Genomic DNA, 14,913 nt, shown 5'->3' on the forward strand with positions numbered 1-14,913 from the left:
TGCAAATCTCCATGACACCTGCTCCAATGTGTCTGACGGTGTTGCCGAACCTTACAACGATGACACACGAGTCTGTTAATTCAGTCTCTCTTTTAGTCAGAGTCTGGGCTGGGGCGCCTGGGTGGCTCAGTCGTTGCACCTGGGTGGCTCAGTCGTTAAGCGTCTGCCTTCGGCTCAGGTCATGATCCCAGGGGCCTGGGACCGAGCCCCACATCGGGCTCCCTGCTCAGTGGGGAGCCTGCTTCTCCCTCTCCCGCTCCCCCTGCTTGTGTTCCCTCTCTGGCTGTGTCTCTGTCAAATAAATAAAATCTTAAAAAAAAAAAAAAATAGAGTCTGGGTAGGGGCGTTCTTGTTTTCTTCCAAAATGGTGTCTCAGTGTTCAAAGCATTGCCAGCTCATCAGGTGACGTGGGGCCCACTGGCTCTGCGGGGGTGAGGGGGTGGGGGGGGGTGTTATGAGTCTGACCTTGGCTTTATACCTGAGCCTGTGCTGCATCTGAGGGAGCCCCTGTGAGCAACTTAGGAAAACCAGGGGGATGTTTCATTATTTTTCCATGAAGTTCTGAGAAGGATGGGTCCACTCCTATGTCCTGCATGACAGTGGCCTGATCCAGGCAGCGAAGAGACCGTGCTTAATGCTCCCCTCTGCTCAGGACCTGTCACTGGGACAGGCCTGAAGGGTGGTTGGACTCAGGCTTCATGCTTAAGGAAGCCCTCAATTTTATACCTTTGAGATTATCACCAAAGATTTTTCTAGAAGTCCCAGAGGTACACTGCAAATATTAAAAGAAAAATATGTATCAGGCAAGGTTCTTAGCTGTAACCAAGAGAAATCTACTCGAGGTAAACAAAAGGGGAATGTGTTAAAGGACACTGGGGGGCTCAGAAGAATCTCCAGAAGGACCAGAGGACCAGGCTGAGAGGCTATCCAGCCAGGACCAATACCCTGAGCCTACCACAGGGCAACGGGGAGCCCCAGTGCAGTCCCTGGGCATAGTTAGCATGGAAGCAAGGTCGGACCCCACTGCTAAACTTCTGTCACAGCTGGCCCTAAAAACAAGATTTATCCATCTCCATCCCCACCGACATGGATTCTTGTGATACCTGTATCCGGAGTCGCCAGCTTGCCATGCAAAGACTGGTGTGAGGACATGATTTTGGAGGAGGCCAGATCCCATAACTGGGCCCCAGCTGTGAAGGAGGGTGGGAAAGCATGTTCTTGCCTCTTGCCTTAACAGAAGGCCTCTGCCTTTAATGGAGCATGTTCAAAGGAACAACAGGTATCCTTCCAAAGGCAATTGTGTGACTTTGAACTTGTGTTTATTCCATTAACCGACCACATCTCCCACACTGCTCTGGTAACGAATAGATTTTAAATATATTTCGTAGTAATTTTAGAAATCTTGTGATGATATTGCATTCTATTTTTCTTTAAAACAATTAAATATTGAAATGTACCACAATTTTTTTAACCTTCTTATGGCAGGATTACAAATATACCAGGATTCTCAAGTGAAAGTTATTCTGACCTCTCAGAGGTTCATTCATTTTCAGACTGTGTGATCCTTGGGCAAGCTCTCACACAGCTCTATTTTAGCATTATCAGCAGGGACACGGGGTAATAATACTTACCTGTGTATGTATTAGTGTTGATCATATCGGCATTGCTAAATATTGCTAGGTATTGATGAACAAGCATTTCATATAACTTGATAAGATGCAATTAAGAATGATAATGATAACAATTTACTTTATTTATTTATGTCTGTCTGTATTAGTATTGAGTTTGTATAGCTCACCAGAAATGTCAAATATACAGCGGAACTCTGGGATTAGATGTTTACCTCTCCTTTAATTTAGTGCTCTATTTCCAAAACGCAGTCACGTCCTAGAGGACAGGGGAGGCAGGAAATAAAACATATAGAAGGAAAATCGTGCGATTCTTTTTGTTCATTTCCTACATATTTATTAAGCACCTACTGTGTGCTGGGGATGAAACAACATGGCCTCAGTCTTAAAGTGTGCACCATGTAGGAAAAGAGGGACTTATCTGGAGATCGTTAGATGACTTAGCATTCAGATAGTGCTAACCCACAGAAGAAAGAGGGCCATTGGAGTCAGCTTCTCAGGGCCAGGATTCTCTTTTCCCCCCAGCTTTTTGAGATGTTACGAACGTGGCCCTAGGACTCTTGAGCGGGGTTTTAGGGAAGGTGGACATGAGCAGGGAGGAGGCATCTGGAGTGAAGAAAACTCCATGCACCAAGATGCAGAAGTGTGAAAGTTCCTCAAGTTCATGCACCAAGATCCAGAGGCGCAGAAGCTCCTACAGAACTGTAGGATTGCAGCTGGGCCTGGAAGGCAAGGGCTGGGCGAGGAGAGGCGCTCAGTCTGACACCTCTGAATGGGAAAATGCAAGCGCGTTCTTTTTGCTGCTGGTGATATTGCCTGGAATTTACATTTTGTGCTAATTGGACCTCATTTACATAATGCTTTATTATAAAGAGTCACTTAGATGTTGCCTAATTGTCTTCTCTCTCTTGCAACCCCAAGGCTGAGAAAGTCAAGGTCATGACCTTTATTTGGCTAAGGCGGAGAAATCTGATTTGACATTTTGCTGTCACAGACCTTTAGCTTTCTTATTTGGGTCTTTTTGCATATCCGTTCATTCCTAGCCCACAAAAACACTTCACTGTGTGTATTTCGTTTTGTTTTTGTCTGCCCGCATATGTATTTTCCCTGTAGATATAATATACATACTTCGTAAATAATGTTTTTCCGTGTATTATTATCCAGTTTTCATTTTCTTTGCTTCCCCAGCATATTCTTTATTTTTTAAAGATTTTTTAAAAATTTATTTATTAGAGAGAGAGACAGTGAGAGAGGGAACACAAGGAGGGGGAGTGGGAGAGGGAGAAGCAGGCTTCCCGCGGAGCAGGGAGCCCGATGTGGGGCTCGATCCCAGGACCCTGGGATCATGACCTGAGCCAAAGGCAGACACTTAACGACTGAGCCACCCAGGCGCCCCACCCCAGCATATTCTTAATTCTAGTCTTTCATAGATGCCCGATATTCCATTGAATAGTCATTAGGAAATTGTTATGCTTCGGATTTTGAATAGTTTAGGCAATATCGTGATGACAGGCTTGGTGTATGGAGCTTATTTCTTCTGTTAAGTCATTTCCCTAAGAGCGTCAGTAATTCTTAACTTCCCATCAGGAAAAATAGAATTTTATGATTTAGAGTTTCCCCTTATTTGCCTCCCGTTCTTGGATTGAATAACCACTTCAGCATGGATTTTTATGCATTTTCCTTTCTCTATCTAGTGTCCTTACAGTCATGTTTATGTCACATTTTACAGAACAAGCCCAAGAGTTCCTGCTCTCAGTGTGCCTGTGGTAGCTAGGAAAGCCACAGCCCAGACTACAGAAGTATCCGAAAGAGACTGTGGTGGTCGTAAAAACTCACTTTAACGTGCGGGTCTGAAGCTCCTCTATGTTGTTCCTTAGATTTATTTTCTCTGAGTTTGTATCTCTCATCACCAACTCATAGCTCATAACTCATTCTATTCTTAGTAATCCGTTAAATATTTTATTCATTTTCCTACTTTAGTGACTTACTATTTGATCAGTAGCCTTCCCTCCTCCTTAGTGTTTGAAATTATTATTGCTATATTTGTACCTACCTCTGATTCATTTGATCTTTTCAACTTTTCTTTGTTTTGTTTTGTTTTGTTTTAAAGATTTATTTATTTATTCGAGGTGGGGCAGGGGCAGAGGGAGGGAGAGAGAGTCTTAAGCAGACTCTGCATTGGGCCTGGAGCCTGACGCAGGGCTCGATCTCACGACCCTGAGATCATGACCTGAGCTGAAACCAAGAGTTGGACACTTACCAACTGTGCCCCCCAGGTGCCCCTTTACAACTTTTCTTTGTATCATTTAAGTTGGTTCCTAAAGCCTCTCTTTGTGGTTGGTGGTGAGGAGTGTAGGAAGGTAAGAGGAGAACAAAGAGGCCAATAAGAGGTATTGGGAGTCACTCAGATGACAGATGATGGTGGCATGGACTTGGGTGGAAACGATGGGGAGCAACAGAAGTGGGCAGATTTGGGATTTATTATTATTATTATTATTATTATTATTATTACTGGAGATAGAACCAACAGGCTTGATGATAGTTTGACCGGGGTGGGGGGGGTGTGGAAAAGTAAAGAGTGGTATCATTTCCTGAGTTGGGGAACTCAAGGGAGGAATAAACCCGAGTGGGGGAGTTGTGGGAGGCATTAAAAATCAATTCTGTTTGGATGTGTTAGGGTTGTAAGCCAAGTAGGTAGCTGGGTGTAGGATTCTGGACCCAAGATCCAGGCCAGCATTGTCTCGTTCATTTCTAGGATGGCAGCACACAAAAGCCTGAATCTCCCAGCTCCATCCTTCCAGGTTAGGGTTGAGAGAGCCTTGGATTGCTGTTCCTTTGACTCAGACTCAGCCTTGGGGTTTTTAGCAAAGTACTTCTCTTCAGTCCATTCCTGAGGAGGGCTTGTAGAAACTTCTACCAGAATTCAGATTATGCTCATATGAGTCACTGCTGCCAGATCACTTCCCCTCACCCCTTTCCACTAAATAAGATTTAGGACAAGAAGACATCCAGCATTTCCAAGGATCTAGCCTGGAAGTCATCAATCATATTGTGTCAGATTGAAAGTATTAATAAACTACTGGAAATGATGATGAATTTGCAAATGGATGACATAGATCCTGCTAAGAGATTATATTCTAATGTATTTTGTTATTTTATTATCCTCAAATTTTCAGTTTTGCTGCAGACAATGGAAAGAAATTCAAGATACAATTTTCCTTGGTAACAACCAAATTCAATTTGGTAACTATGAATTAGCAAATCCCTCTGGAAAGGGAGGGACAGGAATGGGATTTGGGGAGAGGTAATGAAGAAGCTGACATGCATCTGCAAAAAGATAAAATTCTGTAGAGCTGGGTACTGGGTCAGGATGTTCATCAGACTCATACATGTTGTAAAAAATTTAAAAATCCAAACATGAAAGGCAATACCTTCCTTTCACCCACTTCATCCTTATTAATCACCATAAGAAGTGATCTATTGGGTTTTTTCTCAGAAAATGTAATTACTTTGTAATGAAATGTTAATGCTATGTTCTATTCTTAAAGTCGCTTGTGCAAATAATAAAGCTTAATATGGCTTAATAGAGTTGCTAAATTTTCTTCTAAAGTCATTCTTTTAATATCCTATATTTGTCAGATGAGCTGGTGATGATGTGGGGGGTCCTTGTTTTTATAAACAGGACTATTTCGGCAAGAACACATCATCAGGCTGTTAACTTCAACATCTTCGAGGGCATGGTTTGCCATGGGGTGCCCCTCGTGACTATTTCCAGAGGCAAAGTGGTGTATGAAGCTGGAGTTTTCAGTGTCTCAGCAGGAGATGGGAAGTTTATTCCTCGCAAACCATTTGCTGAGTATGTCTACAAACGGATCAAACAGCGGGACCAGGTGAGTTGTGCAAAAGTGGGCTGTTACCAGGGGCTGGACTGTCACCTGTTTCTGGATGTTGGTGGTGGTGTTGTCACCACATACGCTCGGTTTAACACATTCTTGGGATGGCAGGATTGATAGGGGAGGTTCCAGAAAATACCAGTTTTCAAAGAAAGAATCATTATTGGACAGATGCGTTTTCCTTTGACGATTGGTGTGTCTATTGAGGGTTTCCTCATGACCAAGTCAGGTTCCCCAGGCAAGTTCAGGGTCTCTGGGGACTTTTGGCAGTTGAATTAGTCAGTGTCCTCCAGGAAGCAGACACTTATGTTTTTATTAGGGGAAACATCTGTGTGAAAAGATGGGAGGGAGCCAGAAAAGGCTGGGAGAGCTTTCAGACTGCAATTCAAGTCTGCCCTGGTGAAGGAGAGAGAAAAAGGAGTGAAAGCATCCTAGTCTTCATACAGTCTAAGAGAGATTGAGCAGGGCCTTGGGGTAGCCCTCGAGCCAAGTCTCCCGTCAACCAGCTACATGGCATGCTGTCATTTTCTGGGAGCAGCTATGGGAGGCGTGGTCTCTGTGCAGAAATAGAGGTGGAGTTCAGAGCTTAGCAATGAATGGCTCCTCAAAAAATTCTGCTCCTTATAGTTGAATGTATGAAGGTTCATTCTAATGGCATGAGAGCAATGGTAGAGTTTGGGGTTCAGGTAGATCTAAATATGAATTCTACCTTGCCCTTCCATTTCCTAGCTGTGTGGCCAAGAGCAAGATCTCTCATCCTTGGACTCAGTTGCCTCATCTAGAGAATGACAACATTTCCTCCTTAACAAATTGTAAGACTCAAATGAGAATTTTAAATATAATGCCCATAGTAGGAGTCAAATGTTAGTTTTGTCTCTTTGCTTTCCTCTTTTGATGACTAAATCCATAACAAAGTTCCCCCAAGACTTTGTAATAAATCTGTTATTATAAAAGAGATATTTGTTCTTAATATATCTTGGGCTTTCACACCTTTGTTTACTTTACACTGTGTTCTGAAAATTCATCTCACTAAATACACTAACTTATTAGGAAATTTCAGATTAAAGCCATATCAACTGCTGGATTTTGGGTGGGAGGAGGCAGTCTGTGTCCTTAATCCCACATGGACACAATAGGCCAGGACTGGATGGCCAAGACCTTCCAAGGCTGCCTTTCTGATTTTTACTCTGCAGGCTTCATTCACTATGTTCCTCATCTGGCCATAGAGACAGTAGAGTTTGGAACCCTTGGATTAGTTCTAAGGCTTCTCTCTCTTCTTTCCATTTTAAAATATACTTCTATTTTCCTAAAGTTCTCTGGCTGTTTTTCAGTGCATTCCATTTGGATCTTGTAGTCTGTTTGGTTTTTCCTCTTCTGCCTTGTGAGAAATTTTTACTTGTGGATTCTCAGAGTCCATTATACAAGATTCATCCTGTTTGTTGTTGTTGTTTTAACACTTCCTAAAGCTTTGATTAAGTAGATAAGCTCTCCAGAAGGTTTTTAAATTCTCAGGGTGCTATAATTCTTTATAAACTACATTTCAGTCAAAATGTTTACGATTACAGTTCATTCTGCTAAGGTTAATTTGTAAATGTTGACACTGACAGGTGACAGGTAAATAGTGACTAGAAGCAGCCTATGTGTTTCTGACCATTTATGTGATAGATAACAGCGGTACTGACATTTACTGACTGCTAACTGAGTGCAAGTCAGGGCATGGGTGCTGTTGCTGTAACAGCTCTGTGAGGGAAAGAAGTATTATTTTGCCCATTTTAAACATTAGAAAATAGGCTTCAAGAAATTAAGACACTGATCCAGGTCACACAGCTAGTATATGGCAGGGCCAAAACATAAACTCTGGTTATTTGATTCCAAAAACTGTATACATGAGCAGTAAATGATATTGTAGATCATAAAAGTTGAGTTAAGTGAGTTCATGGGCGATAAATGATTCAGCATTTGCTGTGAAAAACAACAGTCTCTCAAAAAATAATTAATCTGGGGCTCCTGGGTGGCTCAGTTGGTTAAGCGACTGCCTTCAGCTCAGGTCATGATCCTGGAGTCCCGGGATCGAGTCCCGCATCGGGCTCCCTGCTCAGCAAGGAACCTGCTTCTCCCTCTGACCCTCTTCCCTCTCGTGCTCTCTGTCTCTCATTCTCTCTCTCTCAAATAAATAAATAAAATCTTAAAAAAAATATATTTATAAAAAAAAATAATTAATCTGAATTGGAGGCATTGCTAGCAGCAAATTCATTCATGCAGCTGCAGTAGAATCCAAGGGATGAGCCGAAAGGGAGAGGCTTAGGGGATCATAAGGAGGGAGAATCAACAGAACTGAGTGATAGGTTAGGTGACACTTGAAGGGATTCAAGAAGGGGCAGCTCCTGGTTCTGGTTCAGTTCCGGTTGCTCACCAGCAGGGACACTAGACTAACTGGGGACGCCTGACAGACTCTATTTAAATGGCTGACCTTACCTGAGTCTTTCTCTTGTAGAGAAGATGTTTGAAGGAGCAGAGATCACCAAATGACTGGCTTCATCAGTTCTCCTTTATAAATGATCATCTTATGTTTTGTGGGCAAAATTCATGTCAACTTCCTCTTTCAAGAGTTCACTATCAATTTTGTGAGTTAGTTTCCTAGTATTTTCTTCTGACGTGACCAACTTTTAAGGCATTCAAGTACATTACTGTTTTTTGCAATAACAATAAGTGATAGTTGTTATCATTATTGTCATGTGTTGTTCTGAGCACTTACTATCTGCCAGGTAGTTTATATTCATTATTTTACTTAATCTGCATCACAAGCCGTATGGTAGATATTATCTTCCTCATCTTACAGAATAGAAAGCTGAGTCTCAGCAAGATTAAATAACTTTCCCTGGGATAAGCAGTAAGAAACCTGCTCCAGGAAAGGGGAACCCTCCTACACTGTTGGTGGGAATGCGAGCCGGTGCAGCCACTCTGGAAAACAGTATGGAGGTTCCTCAAAAAGTTGAAAATAGAGCTACCCTATGACCCAGCAATTGCACTACTGGGTATTTACCCCAAAGATACAAAAGTAGGGATCCAAAAGGGTACATGCACCCCGATGTTTATAGCAGCAATGTCCACAATAGCCAAACTGTGGAAAGAGCCAAGATGTCCATTCACAGATGAATGGATAAAGAAGATGTGGTATATATATACAATGGAATATTATGCAGCCACCAAAAGGAATGAGATCTTGCCATTTGCAACGACGTGGATGGAACTGGAGGGTGTTATGCTGAGCGAAATAAGTCAAACAGAGAAAGACATGTATCATATGACCTCACTGATATGAGGAATTCTTAATCACAGGAAACTGAGGGTTGCTGGAGTGGGGGGTGGGGTGGGAGGGATGGGGTGACTGGGTGATAGACACTGGGGAGGATATGTGCTCTGGTAAGTGCTGTTAATTGTGCAAGACTGTTGAATCTCAGATCTGTACCTCTGAAACAAATAATGCAATATATGTTAAGAAAAAAAAAAAGAAGAAGAAGAAGGTAGCAGGAGGGGAAGAATGAAGCGGGGGAAATCGGAGGGATAGACGAACCATGAGAGATGATGGACTCTGAAAAACAAACTGAGGGTTCTAGAGGGGAGGGGGGTGGGGAGACGGGTTAGCCTGGTGATGGGTATTGAGGAGGGCACGTTCTGCATGGAGCACTGGGTGTTATGCACAAACAATGAATCATGGAGCACTACATCTAAAATTAATGATGTAATGTATGGGGATTAACATAAGAATAAAAAAAAAAAAAAAGAAATGAAACCTGCTCCAGAAAAATAGCAGTTTATGAGTGGGGATAAGAGTTGGAAGGCAAGCAAAAACAGCCTATACCATTTCTCCTGTTCACTTGTTATCCAACCCAAGAAAATTAATCACTTACCATTCTGGACGCCCGAAGAACAGATGGTAGAGACACATCACCTGCTCCAGAACTCAGCTGATCTGGCTGGAGTGTTGGTTTCTTGAGGACAGCATCTTATATTTTCATGCCCAGTGCTTGGTACTAGTAGGAATTTGACAAATAAACAAACTACAAATGGAAGGAGCAAAGACTATAGTTTCAGAGGTCATAGGAGGAAATTTAAATCAATTTACCCAGAATACTGCCCCCTGACTCGTCCCAAATAGTGGAGCTGTCTGTGAGCCTGATTCTTGTCCATGATTTTATTACTTGATAAAACTTACCATCATCCTGCCATGCAGCTATCACTGTTATTAGATGCACTGGTCTCCCCACAGGAATTTCAAAGGAAAGAAACATTTTTATCCAATCTGATAGCTTTAGGGAATTATCACTTCATTGATTTTAACATTTAAGCAGCTAATCCTTGAGGGAAAAAATCTAAATCAGAAGATGAGGCATCAAACTATTTGATAAATATAGCCTAATAAAATATGTTTCAATTTTTTATAAAAAAGTCACTTAAGGGAGAGTTTGGGGGCATGAAGGAAGGAGAAGAAAAAAAGTAACAGCAACTTACATATTCAGGAGCATATTGAAAAAACAAAGTTGACTTACACACTGTTAATTCTTTACCCCCAAAAATATAGCTCTTGAAACTCAAATGGATTATTTTTTCTAGGATTTTTGTATTTAGACTTGTAATTTTCACCAATTCTTTAAGTCATCTCTTTTTCTCTCTCTCTCTCTTTTTTTTCAGTATTAAGCAACCCAATCTATTCTGGGAAATCAGGGTCACATTGCATTTTATAGAGAAACAGGAATAGCTTCGTGGAGCAAGGCATGGTTTCAGAGCGCCGCTGCCAAAGCTTTTAAACTTTTAAAGCTTTGCAACGATAAGCATAATTTGCCTTTTAGATAAGATAAAATTGAAAGGATGGCTGATCTGGTCCTTGAAATGAGTGTTCTCCATTTCTGAGGTAACAGTTTGTCAATGTCTTTCCCAATGTGGTAGCTCAGAGAAAATAATTTAAGAGATGTCGGTAACTGCCATATATCCTAATTTCCTCAGAGTGATGGCTAAGAATTCTAAAAGGTGAGACCTCTCTTGGAGTCAGCTCATTGCAGCTCCTGAGAGACACTTATGTGTACCTCCTCCCAACTCTTCATTCAGTGAGGTCACTTTGGTAGCTTGAAATCAGCTGTGGTGGCAGGACTGACACCCCAGAAATAGGCAAGTGCTATAAATCAGGGATTTTGGGGGTGGTAAGAAAAGGGAAGGCAGAGCTGCTTGGCATACCACTGTATATAGGGACTCTCTAAGTACTCTCCCTTTGGGCTTTATCTAACCGTTCACCATTCATTCAGTAAATATTTATTGATAACCAACTATGTGCCCGGCCCAGCTTAATCCTTACCACAACCTTCTGAGGCAAGTAGCAGTTTCCCAATCTCATAAAGTAAGAAATCAAGGCTTAAGGAGGTCACATAGTGACTCAGCGGCAGCTTCAGAACTCAGACCCAGGTTTTCCGACCTTCAAAGCCAATCCTTTTACCCTCTTGTGCTGCAGCATACTCATCACAGCGTTTAATCCCCACTCACACACATGGCCACCTGCCCCCATGCTCAGGATGTCACCCCACCAACCTCCCCTCCTACACACGGGGCTCAGCGACTCTCAGACTGGCAGACTTACTGGAGGAACCATCCCTGAAATGAGAGGGCCCAGCTTTGTCACACTGTCCTTGAGAAATAGCTCAGCAGATGTGTCGAAGGTTAAATGGAAACATTTGGTGGATTGTAAAATATGCAAGTTTTCCCTGTTCTAGGTCACCTCCGTTGAACCTAGGGGTTACTCATGTGCTGGGGATTCACTGTCCCTGAAGAGTTCAGTTCAATGTGTGCTGAGTGCCTGAGTTCACCAGACAGGCATGGATTTCACTGGCTGCTCATTTGGACTGTTCAGTGCTGGGCCAGTGTCTGCTGTTTGGAATCTAGAAGTTCTGTTGTCTTTATTGATATTTTAGTTTCTTAGCGTCTGTGGATGGGTTGGTATGAGAACCTCCTTTGCGGCCCCAGATTCTTCTCTATCAGTCTTCCTAGTCTCAGAAAAGCTAGCATCTTAGCACTCCACTCTCTGCAAACAATACAGTTACATTTTTCTATCAACTTAAAACTTCCTGTTTCCCCTGATCAGCTAACCAAAAAGCATTTCTGCAGTGATGCCGGTGTAATGATGATTTAATTAGTATTTATTTATTGCACCGCATATTGGGATATAATTCTTATCTTTGTCTTTCAACTAACTCATCACAATGACAATATCATCATTAAGTGCTGTAAACCTAAACTGAACTTTCATCTGCCAATGAAAACCACCAGCACCCTACCAGACGAGGTGCCCTCTGTGTTCTGTATATGACTTAGGATAGCCTCTCACACGGTTTTATCCTCAAGCCGTTTTGTAGGATTGTGATACCATCAAGATGGAAAGAACTGCTGGTGGGTGAGATCATCGAATTTTGACCCGCCTGTACAGAGAGGGAAAGATGCCCCCACCCAGCTGAGCCTTCTGAGGGTGTGTTCTCAGTCAGGACACTGGTCACCTTGAGAAAGCTGTCAAATGATTTTAGATAATGTTATTCTCGGGAGATTCTATTGCCCAGTATCATATAAAAAGTTCTAAGAGGTCCTACAGTTAAGAAATCTTCTTTCATTTAACAAATATTTCTTGAGCACCAGGCAGTATCCAAGGTCCTGGGGATGCAGGCGTAAATATGACAGCAGTGTTTGGTCTCAGAGACCTTAAATCCTACTTCCGTTTCACCTACAGTTCGTGGTGCTTAAGTTCTGGGTCTGCTGGAGACACTCATTACATCTCCCTGTGATGAGGTCAATTAGCCACTAGAATAAAGGAGTCTGGAGATTGGGAGAGATCAGAGCTGAACCTAAAATTTGGGAATTGTGGCATGTAGGTTTGAAACCATAAGTCCGAGGCTGCCAAGGAGACTGTAGGCAGAGAAGAAAGGGAGCTTGAGATGGAGCTCTGGGGCAGCCAGCAAAGGAGCCTGAGAAAGCTGACCAGTGAGGTAGGAAGAAAACCAGGAGAACATGGAGAAGAGAAGGCAAGCAGAGAAGAGACCTCTCTCTTTGTTCAACCCAGAGCCCTCTGCTTCTTGGTCTTGCTCTTCCATAAATGTCCTTTAAGAATTAAATATGGGTTTAGCTGGACACTCAGGATGGAGTCCACGTTAATCACTGTACTCATCGGGGATACTAGGGAACGAAGCCCACTTTATTTCGGACCCAACCACTTAGGATAGCTCATGAGCATGACGCACTGGTCTCCCCACATGCTGGGGGTCGTGTGAGGACTGAGCACTTCACACTTCAGATGGAGACTTGTCATTGTCCCTGGAGAGAAGTCACAAGAGTTGTAGGTTAGGTCTACTCAGAAAACAAATGTGCCGCTCAGCTTCTGAATAACGCAGTGACGGCATTTGAGAGTTTGTAGAACGTGTACCATGACCTTTTCGCTTTGTCCCCGTGAACATCTACTGAGGTTCTGAAATAAACATCGAGTGCAATGCCAGGGGCAGGAGATAGGACAAAGATGAACAAGATGTGGGTCTAGCATTAAAGAGGTTATGCAATGTACCTCTAAGGGTAAGAAAGGTGAAAAGTACTAGGAGGCTTGGGACCAGAATTTAAATTGTCTTTGATTGCTGTCCAGTCATCTATCAAAGGGGAAGACTGTCAAGTGTGGAGCAGAAAAGCCTCCTCAGAGAGGGTTGGTTTGTTTCTGAGGTGGCCGTGCGGGCAGGAGTGGTTCTGGCGGGAAACCGGGCCCTGCCCCCCAGAGCCTCAGAGGCAGGTCAAGAGTGGGACCGTGTGCAGATCAGACCCGGCCAGTGAGGCCGGAGATACATGGTGGCCACCGTGACCAGAGCGACTAGCCAGGCTCCGAGTGCAGTGATGGAGCAGCCAGAAAGCGGTTCTTAGGTGACCAGCTGAGCTGAGACCTGCCCGTGGCCCGCAGCCGGCCAGGGAGGCGCGGCCCCGAGAACAGAGAAACGGTGAAGCCCAACAACATTGTGTGAGGGAAACAGAGTCAGCCTGGGCTAGAACAACCCACCCAAAGAGGAGACAAATGTCGGAAGGGGGTCTCCTGCCCATCACACCCTTGGTAGAACGTGATCAACTGTGTATTGAGTATTTGTTATGGAAAAACAGAGCAAGTACCCCAGCCCTGAATCTGCTGGAAGAGAGGGACAGGTAAACAGATGGTTACAGAAAACTGGTGAGCAGGATAGAGGACGTGTCAGGGAGGGTTAAAGCTTCCTGGACTGATGATTGTGTGGGCTGAGTTATAGAAGAGGAATCTGCGATATTTAGGCCCAAAGGTGGGTGGTAATGCCAGCATGAGCAAGAGCATAGCCCTGGCAGGAGGACCTGGGAAGGACACTGGTCACCTGGTTTGAGTCACATGCTCCCCCCCCCCCCCCCCAGCCTGCAGCAGGGGTCGGGGAAGGATCCTCAGCCCGCCCCTGACTGAGGAGGGCGGTGCCCCGGCGTGTTGGTCCTGCCCCCATAGTGGTAGCCACCAGCTGCCACAAAGGAGTCCAGGAGAGGAAAAAGTAAGAGAAGTAAGAGCTGAAAACCACAAGCCGTGAAGTTTCAAAGGAACCGTTGGATGAAGAGGGAGACAGGGTGGGGCTGATGAGGGACATGTAGCATGTCAGGTGACACAAAGATCTGCCCATTTAGGTCACTGGAGATTGATCGGAAATACACCACAGGTTTGGCCGAGTGTCAATGCTGAAAGGAAGAGAGAAAGGCAAGACCCTTCAGATTGTAGGCAACTCAGGGAAGTGCATCCTGGCTTTCTTAGCCGGTTCTGATAATGCCTGTTAATTATGTTTAGTTCCCTTTACAGCCTCAGACGTGTCCCAGTGTGGATCAATTCTATGGTCACCCTAGGCGTAAGTGATAGATGAGACAGTCTGGCTTGGAAAGTAAACCGGGGGAGGAGAAAACATGAAGACCTCCCTGAAAGGGAAGATGTGGTCAGAGAGTTGGGTATTAAGAGGGTTTAAAGTTTCAGGTGTGGTTGGCTCCAGGTAACCCCAAGGTCGAGGTGCTGGGTGGCAGAAATAGGAAGCAGGTCCTCTGTTTCCTGGTGTGGATGTTCCTCAAGATGACAACAGCATCCAGGGTGAAGAGAAGGACAGAGTCGATAGTGAGCCTAAATGCAAGTCTAGCAAATCATCTAACCAGACACAGAAAGTGGACGGAGACCCGGGCTGCTGAGCAGGGGAGGGCAGGGCTCCTCCCAGGCACTAAGTGCTCAGCATGTAGCGGACGCTATACTTCAAATCTCAGAGCAGAAGGGACAATCTCTGTGTTGTTCTTTGTTTTGTCCTCTGTGCCTGGCAAAATACCTGGGGCGGTCTGTGTTC

At 43.9% G+C, this 14,913-nt stretch overlaps 1 protein-coding gene across 1 annotated transcript in view; it reads left to right on the forward strand.

The window, feature by feature from the left end:
- DPYS (dihydropyrimidinase) overlaps positions 1-6,447 on the forward strand; it is a 65,541-nt gene extending 59,094 nt beyond the window's left edge. The window contains exons 8-9 of the mRNA XM_064587999.1: positions 5,311-5,518; positions 6,251-6,447. Of these exons, the coding sequence (XP_064444069.1) occupies positions 5,311-5,518; positions 6,251-6,310 (268 nt within the window). The 3' untranslated portion in view covers positions 6,311-6,447. The remainder of the gene's footprint in view (positions 1-5,310; positions 5,519-6,250) is intronic.
- The last annotated feature ends 8,466 nt before the right edge of the window (positions 6,448-14,913 follow it).

Source organism: Mirounga angustirostris, unplaced genomic scaffold (genome assembly GCF_029215605.1).
Source record: "Mirounga angustirostris isolate CCGP_5_RB_7025 unplaced genomic scaffold, mMirAng1.0.hap1 SCAF_4, whole genome shotgun sequence".
Taxonomy (NCBI): domain Eukaryota; kingdom Metazoa; phylum Chordata; class Mammalia; order Carnivora; family Phocidae; genus Mirounga; species Mirounga angustirostris.